The sequence below is a fragment of the Bacillus rossius genome, chromosome 10 (assembly GCF_032445375.1).
Source record: "Bacillus rossius redtenbacheri isolate Brsri chromosome 10, Brsri_v3, whole genome shotgun sequence".
NCBI lineage: Eukaryota > Metazoa > Arthropoda > Insecta > Phasmatodea > Bacillidae > Bacillus > Bacillus rossius.
The window spans coordinates 18161818-18185272 of record NC_086337.1 but is presented as its reverse complement, the minus strand read 5'-3'; the positions used below and the strand labels follow the sequence as shown (position 1 = coordinate 18185272).

Sequence of the window (23455 nt, the reverse complement as noted above, 5' to 3'; positions counted from 1 at the left end):
CCAGATACAGTGTCGCCGTCGTCACTGGCCCAGTGACTGCATGACTGTCAGCTGGCCCTCCCGCCAGATACAGTGTTGCCGCCGTCGCTGGCCCAGTGACTGCATGACTGGCAGCTGGTCCTCCCGCCAGAAACAGTGTTGCCGTCGGCACTGGCCCAGTAACTGCATGACTGGCAGCTGGCCCTCCCGCCAGATACAGTGTTGTCGCCGTCGCTGGCCCAGTGACTGCATGACTGGCAGCTGGTCCTCCCGCCAGATACAGTGTTGCCGTCGGCACTGGCCCAGTGACTGCATGACTGGCAGCTGGCCCTTCCGTCAGATACAGTGTTGCCGTCGTCACTGGCCCAGTGACTGCAATACTGGCAGCTGGTCCTCCCGCCAGATACAGTGTTGCCGTCGTCACTGGCCCAGTGACTGCAATACTGGCAGCTGGTCCTCCCGCCAGATACAGTGTTGCCGTCGGCACTGGCCCAGTGACTGCATGACTGGCAGCTGGCCCTCCCGCCAGATACAGTGTTGCCGTCGGCACTGGCCCAGTGACTGCATGACTGGCAGCTGGCCCTCCCGCCAGATAGTGTTGCCGTCGTCACTGGCCCAGTGACTGCATGACTGGCAGCTGGCCCTCCTGCCAGATACAGTGTTGCCGTCGTCACTGGCCCAGTGACTGCATGACTGGCAGCTGGCCCTCCCGCCAGATACAGTGTTGCCGTCGGCACTGGCCCAGTGACTGCATGACTGGCAGCTGGCCCTCCCGTCAGATACAGTGATGCCGTCGTCACTGGCCCAGTGACTGCATGACTGGCAGCTGGCCCTCCCGCCAAATACAGTGTTGCCGTCGGCACTGGCCCAGTGACTGCATGACTGGCAGCTGGCCCTCCCGCCAAATACAGTGTTGCCGTCGGCACTGGCCCAGTGACTGCATGACTGGCAGCTGGCCCTCCCGCCAGATACAGTGTTGTCGCCGTCGCTGGCCCAGTGACTGCATGACTGGCAGCTGGTCCTCCCGCCAGATACAGTGTTGCCGTCGGCACTGGCCCAGTGACTGCATGACTGGCAGCTGGCCCTTCCGTCAGATACAGTGTTGCCGTCGTCACTGGCCCAGTGACTGCAATACTGGCAGCTGGTCCTCCCGCCAGATACAGTGTTGCCGTCGTCACTGGCCCAGTGACTGCATGACTGGCAGCTGGCCCTTCCGCCAGATACAGTGTTGCCGTCGGCACTGGCCCAGTGACTGCATGACTGGCAGCTGGCCCTTCCGCCAGATACAGTGTTGCCGTCGGCACTGGCCCAGTGACTGCATGACTGGCAGCTGGCCCTTCCGCCAGATACAGTGTTGCCGTCGGCACTGGCCCAGTGACTGCATGACTGGCAGCTGGCCCTTCCGCCAGATACAGTGTTGCCGTCGGCACTGGCCCAGTGACTGCATGACTGGCAGCTGGCCCTCCCGCCAGATACAGTGTTGCCGTCGGCACTGGCCCAGTGACTGCATGACTGGCAGCTGGCCCTTCCGCCAGATACAGTGTTGCCGTCGGCACTGGCCCAGTGACTGCATGACTGGCAGCTGGCCCTCCCGCCAGATACAGTGTTGCCGTCGGCACTGGCCCAGTGACTGCATGACTGGCAGCTGGCCCTCCCGCCAGATACAGTGTTGCCGTCGGCACTGGCCCAGTGACTGCATGACTGGCAGCTGGCCCTTCCGTCAGATACAGTGTTGCCGTCGGCACTGGCCCAGTGACTGCATGACTGGCAGCTGGCCCTCCCGCCAAATACAGTGTTGCCGTCGTCACTGGCCCAGTGACTGCATGACTGGCACCTGGCCCTCCCGCCAAATACAGTGTTGCCGTCGGCACTGGCCCAGTGACTGCATGACTGGCAGCTGGCCCTCCCGCCAGATACAGTGTTGTCGCCGTCGCTGGCCCAGTGACTGCATGACTGGCAGCTGGTCCTCCCGCCAGATACAGTGTTGCCGTCGGCACTGGCCCAGTGACTGCATGACTGGCAGCTGGCCCTTCCGTCAGATACAGTGTTGCCGTCGTCACTGGCCCAGTGACTGCAATACTGGCAGCTGGCCCTCCCGCCAGATACAGTGTTGCCGTCGGCACTGGCCCAGTGACTGCATGACTGGCAGCTGGCCCTCCCGCCAGATACAGTGTTGCCGTCGGCACTGGCCCAGTGACTGCATGACTGGCAGCTGGTCCTCCCGCCAAATACAGTGTTGTCGCCGTCGCTGGCCCAGTGACTGCATGACTGGCAGCTGGTCCTCCCGCCAGATACAGTGTTGTCGCCGTCGCTGGCCCAGTGACTGCATGACTGGCAGCTGGCCCTCCCGCCAGATACAGTGTTGTCGCCGTCGCTGGCCCAGTGACTGCATGACTGGCAGCTGGCCCTCCCGCCAGATACAGTGTTTCCGTCGTCACTGGCCCAGTGACTGCATGACTGGCAGCTGGCCCTCCCGCCAGATACAGTGTTGCCGTCGTCACTGGCCCAGTGACTGCATGACTGGCAGCTGGCCCTCCCGCCAGATACAGTGTTGCCGCCGTCGCTGGCCCAGTGACTGCATGACTGGCAGCTGGTCCTCCCGCCAGATACAGTGTTGCCGTCGGCACTGGCCCAGTAACTGCATGACTGGCAGCTGGCCCTCCCGCCAGATACAGTGTTGTCGCCGTCGCTGGCCCAGTGACTGCATGACTGGCAGCTGGTCCTCCCGCCAGATACAGTGTTGCCGTCGGCACTGGCCCAGTGACTGCATGACTGGCAGCTGGCCCTTCCGTCAGATACAGTGTTGCCGTCGTCACTGGCCCAGTGACTGCAATACTGGCAGCTGGTCCTCCCGCCAGATACAGTGTTGCCGTCGTCACTGGCCCAGTGACTGCAATACTGGCAGCTGGTCCTCCCGCCAGATACAGTGTTGCCGTCGGCACTGGCCCAGTGACTGCATGACTGGCAGCTGGCCCTTCCGCCAGATACAGTGTTGCCGTCGGCACTGGCCCAGTGACTGCATGACTGGCAGCTGGCCCTCCCGCCAGATACAGTGTTGCCGTCGTCACTGGCCCAGTGACTGCATGACTGGCAGCTGGCCCTCCCGCCAGATACAGTGTTGCCGTCGGCACTGGCCCAGTGACTGCATGACTGGCAGCTGGCCCTCCCGCCAGATACAGTGTTGCCGTCGGCACTGGCCCAGTGACTGCATGACTGGCAGCTGGCCCTTCCGTCAGATACAGTGTTGCCGTCGTCACTGGCCCAGTGACTATATGACTGGCAGCTGGCCCTCCCGCCAAATACAGTGTTGCCGTCGGCACTGGCCCAGTGACTGCATGACTGGCAGCTGGCCCTCCCGCCAAATACAGTGTTGCCGTCGGCACTGGCCCAGTGACTGCATGACTGGCAGCTGGCCCTCCCGCCAGATACAGTGTTGTCGCCGTCGCTGGCCCAGTGACTGCATGACTGGCAGCTGGTCCTCCCGCCAGATACAGTGTTGCCGTCGGCACTGGCCCAGTGACTGCATGACTGGCAGCTGGCCCTTCCGTCAGATACAGTGTTGCCGTCGTCACTGGCCCAGTGACTGCAATACTGGCAGCTGGTCCTCCCGCCAGATACAGTGTTGCCGTCGTCACTGGCCCAGTGACTGCATGACTGGCAGCTGGCCCTTCCGCCAGATACAGTGTTGCCGTCGGCACTGGCCCAGTGACTGCATGACTGGCAGCTGGCCCTTCCGCCAGATACAGTGTTGCCGTCGGCACTGGCCCAGTGACTGCATGACTGGCAGCTGGCCCTTCCGCCAGATACAGTGTTGCCGTCGGCACTGGCCCAGTGACTGCATGACTGGCAGCTGGCCCTTCCGCCAGATACAGTGTTGCCGTCGGCACTGGCCCAGTGACTGCATGACTGGCAGCTGGCCCTCCCGCCAGATACAGTGTTGCCGTCGGCACTGGCCCAGTGACTGCATGACTGGCAGCTGGCCCTTCCGCCAGATACAGTGTTGCCGTCGGCACTGGCCCAGTGACTGCATGACTGGCAGCTGGCCCTCCCGCCAGATACAGTGTTGCCGTCGGCACTGGCCCAGTGACTGCATGACTGGCAGCTGGCCCTCCCGCCAGATACAGTGTTGCCGTCGGCACTGGCCCAGTGACTGCATGACTGGCAGCTGGCCCTTCCGTCAGATACAGTGTTGCCGTCGGCACTGGCCCAGTGACTGCATGACTGGCAGCTGGCCCTCCCGCCAAATACAGTGTTGCCGTCGTCACTGGCCCAGTGACTGCATGACTGGCAGCTGGCCCTCCCGCCAAATACAGTGTTGCCGTCGGCACTGGCCCAGTAACTGCATGACTGGCAGCTGGCCCTCCCGCCAGATACAGTGTTGTCGCCGTCGCTGGCCCAGTGACTGCATGACTGGCAGCTGGTCCTCCCGCCAGATACAGTGTTGCCGTCGGCACTGGCCCAGTGACTGCATGACTGGCAGCTGGCCCTTCCGTCAGATACAGTGTTGCCGTCGTCACTGGCCCAGTGACTGCAATACTGGCAGCTGGCCCTCCCGCCAGATACAGTGTTGCCGTCGGCACTGGCCCAGTGACTGCATGACTGGCAGCTGGCCCTCCCGCCAGATACAGTGTTGCCTTCGGCACTGGCCCAGTGACTGCATGACTGGCAGCTGGCCCTTCCGCCAGATACAGTGTTGCCGTCGGCACTGGCCCAGTGACTGCATGACTGGCAGCTGGCCCTTCCGTCAGATACAGTGTTGCCGTCGTCACTGGCCCAGTGACTGCATGACTGGCAGCTGGCCCTCCCGCCAAATACAGTGTTGCCGTCGTCACTGGCCCAGTGACTGCATGACTGGCAGCTGGCCCTCCCGCCAAATACAGTGTTGCCGTCGTCACTGGTCCAGTGACTGCATGACTGGCAGCTGGCCCTCCCGCCAGATACAGTGTTGTCGCCGTCGCTGGCCCAGTGACTGCATGACTGGCAGCTGGTCCTCCCGCCAGATACAGTGTTGCCGTCGGCACTGGCCCAGTGACTGCATGACTGGCAGCTGGCCCTTCCGTCAGATACAGTGTTGCCGTCGTCACTGGCCCAGTGACTGCGTGACTGGAAGCTGGCCCTTCCGTCAGATACAGTGTTGCCGTCGTCACTTGGCCTAGTGACTGCATGACTGGCAGCTGGCCCTCCCGCCAGATACAGTGTTTCCGTCGTCACTGGCCCAGTGACTGCATGACTGGCAGCTGGCCCTCCCGCCAGATACAGTGTTGCCGTCGTCGCTGGCCCAGTGACTGCATGACTGGCAGCTGGCCCTCCCGCCAGATACAGTGTTGCCGTCGTCACTGGCCCAGTGACTGCACACAGTGCTGTATATGGGTCCTGTTCACGGCGGCGCGTACCTACTGTTTCTCAAACACGTCTCTCTAAATAGTTCATTACTACTGAATTATAATAAATGTTTTTAAATAAGTATTTTATTATTTATCCTTTGATTTCATATTGATTGCATAAGATTGACTTACCAATTACAATTTTCTTCTTTTGGTCTTGTGTTTGTAAATGTTTGTGAGGACGTCTTCTTCTATAAACCTCATGCTGGTAATTTTGATGCGATTATTTTGAGGCGCGTTTTATCGGGCCCGTGTGCAAGTGTTAGAAAATTAGTGTGCCGCTACTACCACGCTGAATCTTTCAATTTAAATGACTGCCAGTTCAAAATTCAATTTATAGACGTTTAAACAGAGCATTAATTTTTATGCAATTTGTTGCCGACAAGTCAAAACTTGGCATACAATTTTCGATTTCTCAAGTTCACAGATCAGCGAAGATGAGATATTATCTTATAACATTTCTTATAAGTATAGTAAATGTTTTTTGGTCAAGTTTACGAAAAGTTTTCAAGCGCACTGCGTACTATTAAACTATCTCTCCAGTGTACAGCTAACTCAGAGTAATATGAAACCATCTCGAGTTGCCACGATTTTTTGCTAGCGGCTACGATATTTCATGGCCTTAATGAACACATTACAAACGCACTTCGAAACTTGTGATGTAGGACGAAAAGAAATGTACCTCTACAACCGCACAGCAAACGAAAAAGAAAAGAGAAAAATCACCACTACTTGAAACATAAAATTATAGTAGAATCAATATCTGAACGAAAAAGGTGGTGGGTTAGAGAGCTTTGTAATTACTATAGCGTGGATCACCAAAACCTGCTTTATATTTGTTACCCTCATTCTCGCAGGTATAAAAATGACCATACTGCTAAATGCTAACATACTGTAGCAGAGAAGGAAACACAGAATACATAAAGAACAACACAACTTCATTCTCAGGCGGCAATTACTTTGAAGAACGTATTTCAAACATTCGACATCTCAAGAGAGCAATGCGCCCAGCTGTAGGACGAAGGGCAGAACTTTGGTACAAAAAGTTAATGGGTGCGTGGCCGCCACGCGTGTAGTAAGAAAAGCTGCGCAGACTGGTTGTAGTTCTACGTCAACTTCACTGACGACGCTGCAGATAACGCTTCTGCTGAGAGGTATTTTTTTGCTTCTGAAAATAACTTGATACCTAAAATATGACACACAAAATCGCGATTCGAGGGACTTTGGTAGAGTAAAATTACAGGTTATGTTAAGAGTTTTCTTAAAATGTACATAAACTCGAATATTCCGTTCCTCGTAGCGTCAAGAGGCTTCAGAATAATGTGTGTTATGTGGAATTGACGTATCCGCAGCCAAAAGCCTCGTTACACCCAATTGCTCGGTATCACCATAGAAAAAATAAAAAAGAACATAGATGGTGCCTAATAGCAATGCAGTTACAACATTCTCTTATTGATCGTTACATTTTTCGTTTCGCTCTGATGACATCAACGCCTCCACTTAACCTACCGGTTGTAAACAGGTTCCACTTCAATTAAACTGATCAGAATTTCTTAAGGGTGTTTACTTACTTTGTCCATATAGGTAGTTTTTTTTTTGACAGTGATAGTGACTAAATCGAGAAGAAAAAAATCGAGACACAAATGAACCGACGGACTGCTAAGCCCTTACCTGGAACATGTCAGTGTTCTCGTCCTTCTGGTACTCGACGATAATGGCCTGGTTTCTTGTCAGCGTGTACGAGATGGAGTGCTGCTTCGAGTCCAGTATGGCCTGAAACAACAACACACCCGGTCACCGGTGCAAGTGTCTGGTGGAGGACGTGGCTGAACAGAACATCGCGATGTTGTGGTGGCCAGCGAAGCGAATTTCGACCTTACACGATCCCAGCTTCTTCCGCATGACTTACACTATTTTTTTAACGTATAAAAATGATGCAGTAGTCTTCAAGGATCATTAGTAATATAAGGCATGGTGTTCAGGCATATTATTAATATACTATCAGTGTGCCCGATGGTAAAGTATTTGCTCCTCATTTGTTTGATGAATCACCAAAAATACTGTTACAACTCACTTTCATTATAAACAGAAGAGTGAACACCAATTTCCATATTTCCAACTTCAAAAATTACAAACTTCCATACAACTTTCAACACTTATTAAACCCTCTTAGGGGATGAATTTTCAAAAATATTTTCTTAGTACATACTTACCTACGTTATATAAGGAACTCCTATGCAACACTTCATACGTCTAGACCTATCGGTTTAAGTTGTGAGTTAATCAGGCAATTGCAGATACCCAGATGTAATCAGGATGTCTGCAAATGCCTGCTTAACCAATGTCAGAACTTAATCAGACCTTTTGACAAAGTTTTCTTACATTTTTATATCACCGCGACATTTTTATATATACCACAAAATTAAACATTATACAAAATAAATATACTTCTCGCAGGAAAGTATCAATTTTTGTGTTAGAGCTAACATCTTTACAGAGGTAATTGCCACATGATTTCAGTGGACAGACTCCCACTATTTATATTTAATGTGTAATAATAAACTGAAGTGTACAAATAATGCAAATTAATTAATTAGCAAACAGCTGCTGGAAATAGTTAATGTTTATTTCGGGGGACTTTCATGACCTGTTCTTCATTTTCCTTAATTTTCCGTGACTTTTCGGACTATCGTAATCTGAAGACACCCTGGTAATTGGTCCATATGGACTGTCATGACTGGATGACGACCTGACCAATGAGGATGAGTCTACTGAATAGACAGATTGTTTGTATGGGGTGAGAGTTGCAGATTCCATGAACATGGAGAAACTAAGCTTCTACTAATCCTGATTAGCCAGGCCATCATCCAATCACGGCTTACCACAGGGACCAATTACAGCGCGGCTATATAAACAATCCTATATAGTTACGCTCATTACTCACTCAATGACTCGGTAACGCCAAAAAAGATATGCATACTTTGGAGACAAGCCTTATCATGAAGCACAAATATTTGCCTATTCCATATAAAAGTGTATAAAATAGAATATGGAAGTGTAAAAAAAGAGTCAAATTTGAAATATAGCTACACAAGTGGAACACGTCTTAATTATTAAATTAAAGTGTTTGTTATATTCATCATTAGGCGCCTTACAAATAACTATGCTTATAATTAATAAAATAGCTTGTATCTCAGAAAATTTAGTTCTAAACGAAATACGGTGAACATTTTCCTTTTTTGGAAATCTAACTTCGTGTCACTGATAATCTTTCGATGATATTTTTATTTTTGTACTTACGCTCCTTCGAAAACCTACGTTTATATTGTTTAAATATGCTTCTGTCTTTGAAGTGTAAAATATTATTAAAAACCCGTTGATGTTTTAGTTTTTTATGTATATATATGTATGTAATTTGTATGCGCAAAAACGATTTAGTCTGATTTGTTTTTTTTTTGTAATTAAGCCCTTTCGAATTATTATATTATATTTATTTTTTTTGTCACTAAATTTCGTGATGTTAAACTTATTGGTTAATAGCACAGAATAAAGTGTTTGTTATATTCAGCATTTTTCAACCGCGCCTTACACTAAATATGCTTATTATTAGTAAAAAGGTTTATATCTCTGAAAGTTTAGCTGTAAACGAAAAACGGCGAAAATGTTTTCCTTTTTTTGGAAATCCAAGTCTGTGACACTGGGAATATTTTGATATTTTTAACTTTCATGTATAAAATAATTGTTTGTATGCCCGAAATTATTTCGTTGATTTACTTTTTTGTAGTCAAGTATTTTTATATTATATTCTTTTGTGGTCACCATTTCTTGTTGCTTTAATTATCGATTAATATAACAGATGCACTTTATATTTATACTGTATATATATAATTATACATGTTAGTTAAATATTTTATTTTATCATTTCATATATACACATATAATCAGAAATTATTTTCATTTGCACAATATTAAAATTAATTGAATTGTTAATAAAAAAATGCGTATATATTAAAGTGTTTGTTATATTCATCATTTTTCGACGCGCGCCTTAGGCGCCATATAACCTCCTACAGTATACCATAACACCATGTTAATCGCCCTTGAAGATTGCTGCAGCACGGCAAAGCCGAAACGTCGGGCAGATTCACGATTCCCTCGGGCGTGGACTTAACCCAAGAGCCAGAGTTAGGTTAGAAATGCGGGCGTGAAAACCAACGATGAAGCTTCATAAGCAATGAGTTGTTTATCCACGTGTGGCCCGATGACAGCGCGCCGCCACAGCTTCCGAGCACGTGTGGCCACGGACCCTGAAGGTCGTCGCACCAGAACACGAGCATATCTTTGAAAGATTTGTGCAATGGGAGTGCATGACTTGATGCAGTAAGCTTTTGGACATACGCCATTGCTAAGCACATGTATCTCTGTAGAAGAAAACTACAAAAAACCCAAGAGACAAAAACATAAACTATTCAAAATTTTAAAAAGACCCTGAAAATTATACTGAACGATGGCAAATGCTTAGGGAATAACTGGTGTGTTTATCTTCCAGATTTTATTGCCGTGTGAGGAAAGAGGGGGGGGGGGGGGGGGGGAAAAAACGGGAGGGGGGACAATGGTAATGGCGAAATCCAAAGTTTATTTAACTACTTGCTAGCATAGTTGGTTAGGTTTTTTTTTGTAGTGTTAGCATTATGCAGTGGACTACGCCCGTTCAAATTATTCTCAACATAATTTCCACTTGCACGGCTTGCCCGGTGGTCAGCTTAAGCAAAATTTGGCTTAATGTGTGTTTTTGTCTTTTGGGTTTTTTGTAGTTTTCTTGACATACATGTGCTTAGCAATGGCGTATGTCCAAAAGCTTACATCAAGTCACGTGCATACAGCAACACCAGCTCCCTGGTGCTGCTGACAGGAGTCTCCTGTCAGCCTTCAGCCTCGCTGCTCGACACAACATCCCTGTCCGGGTAACTACCCGCTCGCCAGGGCCTGGGACTGAACTGGAGACCTCGCACTAGCAGCTGACCACTGGGCAAGCCGTACAAGTGGAAATTATGATATAGTCCACTGCATAATGCTAACACTACAAAAATAAATATAGTTTAAAAAACTAAATAAACATGCTTTTAAAGATTATCAAACTAAAAAGTAAAAAATAATTTTAAAATTTAATTTATGACAATAGTATATAAGCAATACTAGTATAAATGAGAAAAAAGCTTGAGGCGCTTTGTGCCATATTTTTTTGTATATTAAGCGCCCCATGCTTTTTTCTCATTTATACTAGTATTGCTTATATACTATTGTCATAAATTATTTTAAAATTATTTTTTACATTTTAGTTTGATAATCTTTAAAATTATGTTTCTTTAGTTTTTTAAACTATATTTATTTTTAACTTTTTAGTTTGATATTCTTTAAAAGCATGTTTTTTTAGTTTTTTAAACTATATTTATGTATAATTATCATCGGGAAATGAGTTACCGACACTACCTATTACCATCTGAAATAACTATTTGGAGTTGCAACGTCACAAAGAAATGGTAAAGTCTCTCCGAATCATTTACAGTTAGATGTATGGATATAATCTTAGAATTTACCGGGGGGGGAAAAAAAAAAAAACATTTTTTTTTTCCGGCGTGGCCGGGAGTAGAACCCACGATCGCTGAATCCGAAAGCTGACGTCACAGAAGTCGCGTGCCTTAGACCGCTCGGCTAACGAACGTAATGAAATTGGTGGGACATTTTACAGTGATGAGCCACTCACTCTTAGTCGAAAGAGTTACAGACGGACAGACAAACATACAGGTGAAGCTAATATAAAGCATGTAAAAACCTAGCCAACTATGTTAGCAAGTAGTCAAATAAACTTTGGATTTCGCCATTACCATTGTACCCCCCCCCCCCCTTTCCCGTTTTTTTTTTTGGCTCGCCACCGTTGAGGTCACAAAAATGTAAACGAGAGCTGTGAACAATCAACCCCCCCCCCCCCCCCCCCCCCCCCCGTCATCGCCCGGAAATAAAATATGGAAGATAAACACACCAGTTATTCCTCCCTAAGCATTTGTAATCGTTCAGTATAATTTTCAGGGTCTTTTCATATTCGAAGTAGGTATCAGTATTTCAAACATCGACTCGAAACAAATTAATCCTCTTTCCATAAATAACGGTGACCGAAAATTTCGCCGATATTAGAGCGGTTTTTTTACTCATACCGTGCCATTTCGTGTTCACGACGTCTGGAGAAATTGTAAATAATGGTTGTCCTGCGTGCGCCGATCCATTATCTTCAAACAGTTCCTGCTTCTCCTCCGAGCACAATTCACAACTTTACTCCGCGCGTGTGTGCCTGTGTGTTTGCAAGCATCTACGGCCAATATTATGTCCAGGTGAAATTATTTACGTATTCAAATAGTTTGGCTGCGATTGCGCTCAACTTTCCCCATTTCTACCCCTTCCATCGGATATTGCCCATTAACGAACTCGACCGAGATTTTCCACTACTAGATTTTATGTATCAGTTTGGAAGTGATTTGTGAAAAATTGCGACAGTTATCGTGTCCAAAATTTTTTTATTGAGATAAATATATATACACACACACACACTTATTAGTAGACGATGGTTTTAGGGTTTATGGACCATGAAACGAAAAACTAAATAAAAATTTCCGAAAGTCACACCATAGCAACGGCTACAATTGGTAATATTTTTTTTGAAATCTACCTAAAAGTCCTGAAGTCTTCGGTAACAATACACAAATATACGTATTTAATTTAAATAGTTAAAATGTTAAATAAAGCGTTTGGATGTATAGGCTAGGTATATGAAATTATTCAAACAAATGTTGAATTAATCAAATTCTCTAATTACGTTTTTTGTCAGCGCAATCTATTTGTGTATAGAAATTTACGTCCTTGCAAAGTGCATAATATTTTGTCGAGTAAATTTATAACCAGCAAGGAATCGCAAAAGAAAATTATTTCACAACTCATACTGATTAAAAACCCATTTAATTCACACTAAGTAAAGAAAGTGTTATTCCTTTTAATTAATTATATTAGTGTGCAAGATGAACGAGAGGTTTGGACTAGACTGTTAACCAGAAGGTCATGGGTTCGATACTCCACTACTTCACTCGTATCATTAGAATTGATCATAAAAAACTAATCATATTAAAAATAGCTCCTAAGTACACATTTTTAACAGCTAGAATAAAAAAAAAACAAATTAACATGTTCAGTGTTACAGAGTTTACCTACTTACTAAAAGAATCAAAGAATTTAATTGGCAGTTGTGGTAAATTAATGCCTTCATTTGTAAATGTATACCACACAAAGTAAAAACATACCAACAGTCATGGCATATTTACCAAAATAATATATTTATTAGGTGAGGGGGTGATTTGACCTTTTAGCTTCCTGTTATCGGATAACACTGCTAATGATACGTTTTGTTACGAGTGGGAAAAATGGTTCGAAAAGAATAGCCCAAATAATTAACCACAGTTTTAATTACTACATGATGTTTACACTATTGAATTAAAACCGTCTATCCACGAATTCATTGCTCTTTCACTGACCGCACTGGAGCTCGGCTCTACGGCGGCTCTCACGACTACTCACGTGTTACCGCTCACCTGGCACTACTCACTCGTCCACCGCACACCCACCACAGGCCCGATGCACCAGTCTCCGCACACTTAGCCCGTCTCTCGTCGCCCGTTATCGCTCACCAAAGGGTCACTCACCCTCTTCACTTCACTGCCTCGGAGGCTGGCGTCACTGTCATTACAGGGTGTCTACTAGGTCCCAACAGCAAAAATCAGTGACTTTTTAGGGACTTTTGGGGACCTTTAAAAAATTCTTCTCGACCTAAAAAAAGTATTATGCATTAATTTTTTTTAACTGGGTACACAAAATTTTTCAAGGTTTTGAATATAGTCTTAAATATTTTACAGTAGGTTAATTACTGGCACTAAATACTGTATATACACTTTTCTATAGTTTTTTTTATTTCCATCTCTATTTCTAATACTTCTTTTTTTTCTCTTCAATCCATTTTTTTTTTTTCCTTTTTCATTTCGAGTAACTTAATTTCGTGTGCTGCTCTTTTTCTTGTATTCAACACCTCGTCCTGTTCGTTCTTTTTCATTTAATGTCTTCCTTCATTGAGGCATTAAATATCCCCCCCCCCACACACACACACACACACAAATTGTTAATTGATGAGCGAGAGAAGAAACGCACTCTGAAAACAAATGAATCAATACATAAAATAGTTGAGTAAAGTATATTAATGGTACTGCAATATTACACAATATGAGTTGTAAGTACTCTTACTAGTCCAAAACGTATTATTCTAAAAATAAAATTGTCACCTGGAAGTGAAAATATATGGTGACGAACCTATCTCTGAGCTACAACAGGTTTCTCTTGAAGATTTTCAACCAAAAAATCTTTGTTGAAAGAGAAACTTCTCTCTACCGCTGCATTTCCATGGAAACAAATTAGGAAGCTCTAAAGTATAGTATTGTTACGATCGCGCTTGGCTGCAGTGCTGGCGTCGCCGCGCTCGTTCGGCCTGTCTGCGCCCCCTTCCACCTGCATCCTCTCCCTGGTATCTCGTGTCGTACTATCTCGCTACATCCTGACCGTCGCAGCGCGCACCTGCCTCAGATCGGGTTACTTAAAAGAGGCCGCACTGCGGAATAAAATGACTCAGACGCCTTTATCGGCGTTCTTAGAGCAGCCACCGCGTCCTTCGAGGACTCACGACGCGTTTCTGGGCATTTCGACGGCGAAGGTCGCGAGATATCTCGGAGACATGCCCGATTGTTCTGGATGGGAACCCAAGGGCTATTTAAGGAGGTTGGGCCGACCTTCGAGTCAGTCAGTGAGTTAGAGAGAGAGTCTGAGTGGGGAGTTCTCCCGCGGCGGAGTTTCCGGGCGATAGTGCCGCAGGTGCGGCAGAGTGGCGAAGTCCTTGGACGAAGGTTCCAGGGCAGGGAGTGAGTGAGTTCAGTGGAGTCGGGAGTTTCCGGGCGATAGAGTCGCGGGCGCGGCGGAGTCCCGAGTGAAGTGGCGAGCGAGTCGTCGTGTGGGATCTCGGCGAAGGGTGTGACGGCGGCGGCGGAGTGCGGCGACGGAGTCCCGCGGCGGAGACCCACGAGGGGTGCTGCGGCGAGAGTTGCGCCAGAGGTGCGGCCCAGCGAGGTGTGTGAAACGAGTGACTGGGGAATTGACATTTCTTTACGTGTAATTAATTATCTGCCAATTTAGAAGATTATTTGTAAGTGGCAAGTAGTAGTAATAAATAAAACTGTGTGTGTGTGGAATAAAATCTATTAATTTATTGGGCTATCCTTTACGAACCCCCGCAGGTAAATCGTAACATTTTGGTGTCAGAAGTGGGATAGCCCTAATTAATAGATTTAGGATTCAGTTTTATTAGAATAAAGTTAAGAAATAGGATTTAGTTATTTGAGAGTAAAGTTAGCATTTAGAACTTCAGTGAATTTGTAATTTTCTAGAGCTAGTTTGAGTTTACTGTAGTCAGTGATAGTCTTGAATGTAATAGAGTTATTGTTATTTTAATTAGAAGGTTCGTCTAAGTCATTTAAAATTAAGAACAGTATTAGAAAAAAATTATTTAGGTTGATTAATTAGTAAATGCTTTAGAAAGAGATGGCTGCTGAAGAGTTAAATGTAGAAGATATCAGGAAGATAAGGGTTATCGTGGAAGAAATGGTGAATGACATGAGGGCATGGATAACCAGTATGAAGAACTCTACGGAAGAAATGAAGAGTGGAAGGAAGGAGAGTAAGAACCACCATGAAGAAAAGAAGAGCGGGTCAAATAATAGCCTAGAGGAAATGAAGAAGGGACAGGAGGAAATAAAGGGTCAGGATGAAATGAAGAATGGCCAGGAAGAAGTAAATAATGAAATGAAGACCGAATTGAAGATAAGCATAGAAGAGAAGAACAGCGAACAGAAGACCGGCCAGGAGAATAACAGCGAAGAGAAGAACAACAATGAGAAGAACCACAAAGAGAAGACTAGCGAAGAGAAGACTAGCGAAGAGAAGACCAGCGAAGAGGAGACCTGCCAAGAGGAGACCAGTCAAGAGAACAGTGAAGAGAACAGCGAAGAACACTGCGAAGAGGACATTAGCCAAGGAGAGGAGAACAGCCAGGACATGAAGATGAAAGAAGAGCTGAAGAATAGCATAGAAGTAGTGAAGATGAGTTACAAAGTAAAGAATATTGAACAAGAAGAAATGAAGATAAACCAAAGAGAGAGGGAAAAATTCACAAAAGAGCTGAAGAAAAGCCGAGAAGAGATGTACATGAGTCAAGAAGAGATAGAGAAGTGCAAAGAAGAAACGAAGGAAGACCAAGAAGAAACACGGGAAGACCAAGAAGAGGTGAAGAAGGACCAAGAACAGGGGAATAAAGACCGAGAAGAGAAAATGAGAACACAAAGAGTGAAGAAGATGGTGCAAGGAGTAACTGAAAGCAGTCCAGACGATATTCATAAGAACAAAGAGGGAATGAGGAACCAAGAAGAGACGAAGAAGAGCTGGGAAGAAATGCTTTGTGAACAAGTAGCTACGAGAGAACAAACAGAGAGAAAAAGGGAAGAAACAAGCGAACCATTGGGAGGCAACGAGCAATGCTCTCAAGAGAATCGGGTCCGTCCAAGGCAACGGTCGGCCCGTCTCGGGCAGCTGACTGAACGACATTGGTCATCAGCAACGCAGAAGTGTCACTGGGTGACGAGAGAAGCAACATCTACTGCGAGAGAGGGTTACCTGGTGAGACTGTACAGCCCGCGATGGAGAAAAGGCAGGAGGCCTAAACTTCGAGTAGCATGGGGACCTCCAGGAGGAGATGTATTACCTGTTCGGGACGAACAGGTTTAAGGAGGGGGCAATGTTACGATCGCGCTTGGCTGCAGTGCTGGCGTCGCCGCGCTCGTTCGGCCTGTCTGCGCCCCCTTCCACCTGCATCCTCTCCCTGGTATCTCGTGTCGTACTATCTCGCTACATCCTGACCGTCGCAGCGCGCACCTGCCTCAGATCGGGTTACTTAAAAGAGGCCGCACTGCGGAATAAAATGACTCGGACGCCTTTATCGGCGTTCTTAGAGCAGCCACCGCGTCCTTCGAGGACTCACGACGCGTTTCTGGGCATTTCGACGGCGAAGGTCGCGAGATATCTCGGAGACATGCCCGATTGTTCTGGATGGGAACCCAAGGGCTATTTAAGGAGGTTGGGCCGACCTTCGAGTCAGTCAGTGAGTTAGAGAGAGAGTCTGAGTGGGGAGTTCTCCCGCGGCGGAGTTTCCGGGCGATAGTGCCGCAGGTGCGGCAGAGTGGCGAAGTCCTTGGACGAAGGTTCCAGGGCAGGGAGTGAGTGAGTTCAGTGGAGTCGGGAGTTTCCGGGCGATAGAGTCGCGGGCGCGGCGGAGTCCCGAGTGAAGTGGCGAGCGAGTCGCCGAGTGGGATCTCGGCGAAGGGTGTGACGGCGGCGGCGGAGTGCGGCGACGGAGTCCCGCGGCGGAGACCCACGAGGGGTGCTGCGGCGAGAGTTGCGCCAGAGGTGCGGCCCAGCGAGGTGTGTGAAACGAGTGACTGGGGAATTGACATTTTTTTACGTGTAATTAATTATCTGCCAATTTAGAAGATTATTTGTAAGTGGCAAGTAGTAGTAATAAATAAAACTGTGTGTGTGGAATAAAATCTATTAATTTATTGGGCTATCCTTTACGAACCCCCGCAGGTAAATCGTAACAGTATTAACTGTTCATGTGCATTTGCATCACTGAGCTGATCCAATTAAGAATGCACTTGTCAAGGCTTTCTTCTTTCCTATTAAAAGATTTTGCAGCCTTCTACACCTCGGGATGTTCACAAAAATTTGTGAAATCTCTAAGAATAAGCTGGTTGTGTCGTTATGTCACTTAATCGTGCTCCAAGGTTGCAGCTGCGAGCAAACAAAGTGTTTAAATGGTAAACATCTATTACAAAACTGTTTCTTTAGCTGTAATACCTACTTATTAGAATTATGCCAAAAATCTAAAGGGTAGCCCATTTACGAACTTTCAAAAATTCTTAATACATGAAAATTTCTTTCAAAATTGAAAAAATATCGCATAATTAAAAAGTTTTCAAAACTGTGTAGATATTAGTTGGGTGTACACACATTCGAAACAGTGACTGTGACAGCCTACTGATCATTAAATAACCTTACACGTTCCAGCAGAAATTAATTCTTGGCAGAGAAATCGTAATTAAGAATCTCGTCAACAAACAATTTTACCTACACTTTGCGGGGAGAGAGAGAACGACGTAGCTCCCAACAATTACAATAAGTACTTCATTATTCTTGGTACAGCATCAACACAAGCTAGAGGATTTTAAACATGTTAACTCAATTATATTGGGGATCGGCTAGTTTCCATTCCGTACGGAATGTTTTTTGGGCGTGGCTACATACCTTAAGAGTTGAAAATTAATTGAAAAAAAAACTTTAACTTAACTCTATAAAAATAAACATTTGTTATGACCATAGCCAAATACTAAAAGTTACAAGTCAGGTACTGACGTTTGACAAACTTGAGTCATCGTACAATTTTCAAAGTTAAGTCAAAATTTCAAAATATTACCTCGTAATGGCCTGCATTATTTGGGGAGTTTCAGAAACGTTTATCCGAACCATAGTGACTATTACTTACTCGATTTACGAAACCATGACAGCTAAAGTTATATCACAACTTCTCAACAAGAAGGGCACACAAGTTATTTTAATTTTCCAGAAGACCGAGATATGACTTTAAAGAGAAGGATTGCTGAATTAAAGGTGAACAATGGATTTTATTTTTCAGTGAATGAAATTTCTGACGTAAATAATTAGGATGTGTGTAGTACAGTGTTCGCTGTTTGTATGCAAGGCGAGACAACCGCCCCAGTGACTTCTCCTCCCGCCGATAGCCGTATAATGGGTAGTATTTCTTGCGGTGCGCTGCCCCTTCGCTTCCCGGCACCAGGTGAGTTCAGGCACCGCCATCCCAACCCTTTTCCAGGCCCTCATTTTTATTTCACCAGACGGCAAAAGAAAAATGTCGGAGACATCTCCCGCGGGATCCCCCCGCACGCACCGCGCGGCGGGAAGCATGCCCGCGGGACTCCTGAAGCCGCCCATTTGATTGAATGGCGGCCTACCCGCGCGGTCCCGTGGTCCCGCCTGGCCGTCACGCAACCCGCCAGGCACGCACGCAACACGGGTCGCGCGGCACGCCAAGATGCAGTACATACGCAAGCTCTGCTCAAATTAGAGCACTGCGTTACCTTTCAATCGGCAAATATATAAGTATCGCGGCTTGAGGCGTTGGTAAGCATTATTTAAAATTACACTTTTAAAAAAATTGCCTAATTTAACACATTAGTAGAGACCAGCAAAATTCGCGGATTCATTGACCTCTGGGATAGACTTCACAGTCCTTTAAATACTCGTGGAAATGACACCTGTTCATTGGCTACTGACGCGTGAGACGTCTCAACTAGGCTGTCCGTAATTCGGCACTTTATTGGTTTAGTGTTTCCCATTGGCTCACAGTTCCCCGGATAAAAAGTGGGCCAAACGCAGAAGCGGTACGAAGGTATAGTTGTTTTGATGCTAGCCTATCGCGAAATGAATCCGCGAATTTTGCATGTCTCTACACATTAGGTATAGTGTATTGTTACGAGGATATCAGCTGCGAGCAACGAGGCAGTCCAGCCGGCCGCGCGGAAGGGGGGGGGGGGGAGGCCAGGAGAGACCCCAAGCGTCCATCTGCGGTAATTCCATTACGATTAGGAACGGCGTCTGCGAGAGAAGTGGATTAACTATGACGCCTTTGTTCTCGCAGCTTCGAGTGTTAGGTCGAGGATTCTGATGATGCAGCACTTCGAAGAGCTATGAGACTTTTCCAGGTCGGGAAGTTGCAGGTATTTAAGACGGATGCCGGCCTGTGGCGAGTAGTGTGAGTGTGACGGAGGCAGATGGCGGCGACAACGGTGCGCGCGTGCGCAAGAGGCTGGTGAGCAACAGCACTTACCATCTGCGAAAATGTCTGCATCAGGGACCAAAGCATGCCGGTGTTGTATGTGAAGCGAACAAGAGAGCTGCTGACTAAACGAGATTCAGTACTTCTGAACTTCTCCTTTGATCAGCAAGGATAGAGTTCTAGCACAATCAAGATTTTTTGAATTTTTTTTTTTAGTTCTACTGAATTTGTTTTATTCTGATTCACTGATCTTCATTTAGTTAAACTTGCATTATTTTTCTCTGTGTGCTCCTGATTATTGCTGCCCATATTTTGTTGGTTTCTCCAAGTATACTTCTGGTCATTCATGGCGATACTTCTGTTGGTTTTCTACGGGTGCTCTTGGTTGTTCCTGGTGAGACTTCAGCTGATGTTCTCCGACTGTTGCTGGTTATTTCTGAGAAATCAATCTCTGCGCGTTTTTTTTTTTTTTTTTTTTTTTTACTTAATGAGACATCCTACTGTGTTGAATTTTCGTCCAACGCTACGTTATTTTCGTTAAATGTGCTTCCATTTTTGTCGACTGCGCTTCTAAATGTACTTCCTTTTTGACGAAAGAGCTTTCTTTTGGAATGTGCTTCATTTTTTTTAATGTGCATCGATAAGTCTTTACTCGGCACATGATTGGTCTCGTGGTTCGGAGACGACTGGTCTATACGTCTGGCATTGAACATGACCTGATTAAAATTTTGCCCACGTATTTACGAATAATGCCTCTTGTTTTTGAGACGCTTGGCCTATACATAGGGCCATGCAATTTTCGCGATCGCGAAAAAACGACGAAAAACGCGAAATATTCATTAAATCTGATTTTCCCACGAAATTCGCCTTTTTTTTGACAATTCACGATAAAACACGCGAAAAACGCAAAAAATATTTATTAACTCCTTTGTTTAACACAACAGAGACAGTGCCAACTTGTACCACCTTACTACGAAAATAATATGCATTACCTTTTATAACTGTAAACACGGCAAGAAATTTCAACAATCCTTAAAAATCTGACGTGAGTCGAGTATTAAACTTGTATTCTCATAAATTCATGCGGTAAGGGATGTGGATTGGAATCCAAACGGTATTTTTGTCCCCGTAGCAACGTTACCAATTTATAATAATGATATATTTTTTCTAACCTCAGATAACTTGTATATATAAAGCTGTCGGAAAAAAATTAAATAGAACCATCCGTCGAAACGATCGTGATAATATATTTTATTAACGAAGTCACGCGCCATCTTCTTTGTTGATACTGCAAATTAGACCAGTCACAGACTCTTTCTATGCATAGATGTGTCTATCCAGATGTAGAAAGCCGCTCACCCGAACAGTTCCGAAGTTTTCCGATCGCAAGTAAAAAAGCACCATAATTAAAGGATTAAAATATTTTTATTTTACGGTCATTAAGTATTTTAAATAACGCCAACCTAACCTAAGATAACGTTTAACTTCGGAAGATTTCAGGTTGTGCTTGTAGTTTCTATTTGAACTGTAAGTTATCCATCCAATACCTACAGCACAATGTTTTTAAAAGGCAATATCGCCACTATTCCAAAATGGCGCCGTTCTGGAAATGTTCAGTATTCACAATGAATGCAACACATTAGGTCCTGAAACTAAAAAAAAAAAAATTCTTGGAAGTAATTAATTGTTGGTTAGTTCAACATGCCAAAAATGTGTAAAAGAATTTAAAAGTGATGGCTTTTTTATTTTTGATGAAGGAAGTAAAATTATGATGTGCAAGTATTGCACAAGTATTGTGAGTGGCTGCGAAAAGACTTGATTCCTGTAACTGCAGTCTGATACTTCAGGCCAACCATTTCAAGCATACAACATTGTTGTACATTTTAAATAAATTATCAATATAAATATACCTATATATGTACATATATATTTTTAAAATTTATTGCAAGGCATATGCATTAAGTGGCTTGCATATAAATGCATTATATATTATATGCTAAGTTATTAGTTTTAATATGCTATTCTAAAGTTAATAAATGGTATATATGCATATTTGTATAGGAAATTCAATGGAATAATAATTTTAAAAAAATAATATTATTTGCCGGTAATTTTTTTTTGCTGATTTTTAAAACAGCTTTTCAGTTTTTTTAACGAATTTTTATACCGCTTTTCAGATTTTTTAACGAATTTTTATGCCGCTTTTACCTGTTTATAATGACGAAATACCTCATTTTTATTCACCACTTTCAGGTGGCCCTACCTATACACTAACATTGTACATGACCTTGCCTCGTGGTTCGGAGACACTTGGCCTATGCGCATGATTTCATATAGAAACTATTTAAAATGTTCGCCGAATATCGACGAAAATACCTCTTGGCTATTGACTGAATGTTTCTGATCACCTACTGGAAGTGTCTGGCTACTGGACATTAGTTCCTGGCTACTGTATAGACGTGTCTGGCCACCGTCTTGGCGTGTTAGCCTGACTAACCGACTGGACGTGCGTGCATGGCCAACCGACTGGCATGCATAGCTTACATCAAGACGTGCCTGGCCACTGAATAGACATGACTGGCCACCGGCTGGGCATACCTTGCCTACCTGCTAGATGTGTCTGTCCAACCTATCTGACGTGCCTGGTTAATCGACTGGTATGTATAACCGCCCTGAAAACACGTCACGGCATGCAAAGGACTAGCTTCGACTTTAAGAAGACTGTAGAAAATGAGAAATACTTGTAATCCGCTTTTTTTATATTTGCAAAATTCCTGGTACTAATTTTTTATTTTAATTTTGTTGTTTTTTTCTGAACTTGTCAGCTTTTTTGGTAATTTCAATTAAATTATCTTCTATTGCATTAAGCAAAGATCGACTCAATGAGAAATATCGCTCGAATCAATCACTATTTTCACAAAACACTTTTTTGGAATGATTTTTTGGAATTTCTTTCCGAATTTCTAGCTTAAAATTTACAGAATTTCAAGATGGCAGCTAAGAAGGCTGACAAGAAGGCTGACAATATGGAGGACGCTCTAATGGACAAACATTAACTAATATGGCGACAGCGCGATCTAGCATACGAAAATGATATGGCGGCCTCCCAACAGACAACAGGATGGCGAACCCAAGATGGCTACCATGAAGTCATGCTAGCTGATGTAATATTTGCCTTAGCATTAGTAGTGGTAGGTCAATCTGCCTGTGGATTCAATGAAGGAAGGATCTGTCGCCAGTTTTAATCGATTGACTTCGCTGTGTTCGAACCGAAGACTCCGTGGCATAAGCACGTTTTTAAATTAAAATTTCATTAATTAATATTTATAAAATTAAAATTTTCCCTGTTAAAATCGAATAATTATTACGGATTTTTAAGATTGTGTGCAAAACGATAGGTGCAATGGTGACATCTTGATTCAAGATGGCTGGTGTGATATCAACAAGATTTTTATTAAAATTTTATTAAAATTATAATTTAAATTTTTTTTAAATTTTTTATTACCTAATAAATAACATGTTTACTCACCAAGAATCGAACCGAGAATCGAAATCAATAAAGTAACTAATCACATACATAATCACATACATAATCACATACATAATCACATACATTTTTTTTTTTAATTTTTGGAATTTTATCGGAACTTCTAGCTAAATAATTAAAGATTTTTAAAATAGTGGATCCAAGATGGCGGAAGAGTTATCCAAAATGGCCACCTACCTCCTGATCATAGTCAACAAGAGGCGAACACGCCCGCCCGAATCCTTACAATTGGCAAGCCAACAAGCCAACAAGCCAACAAGCCATCAAGACGAAGTCCCATAAGAAATACACAGTCCCCGAACATACCAAATCATACTACTCAGTATTTAATGGAAGACTATAAAAGCAGCATTGGTTGATCAGACAGCTGCCGCATACAAACGCGTGAATGAAAGAGACCTGCAGTCGGTAAGGTCGGTCAGCAGGCAGCCCGCAGCGTCACAGCGGCAATGGAGGTCGCTCGCCACGCGATAACAACCCGCGGCTGCTTTCCTCTCCGCT

At 45.0% G+C, this 23455-nt stretch overlaps 1 protein-coding gene across 2 annotated transcripts in view; it reads right to left on the bottom strand.

Moving 5' to 3' along the window:
* LOC134535810 (protein pellino) overlaps window positions 1-23455 on the bottom strand; it is a 298764-nt gene that overhangs the window by 76094 nt on the left and 199215 nt on the right. For both annotated transcript variants that reach the window (XM_063375094.1, XM_063375095.1), the window contains exon 4: window positions 7035-7136. In XM_063375094.1, the coding sequence (XP_063231164.1) occupies window positions 7035-7136 (102 nt within the window). The remainder of the gene's footprint in view (window positions 1-7034; window positions 7137-23455) is intronic.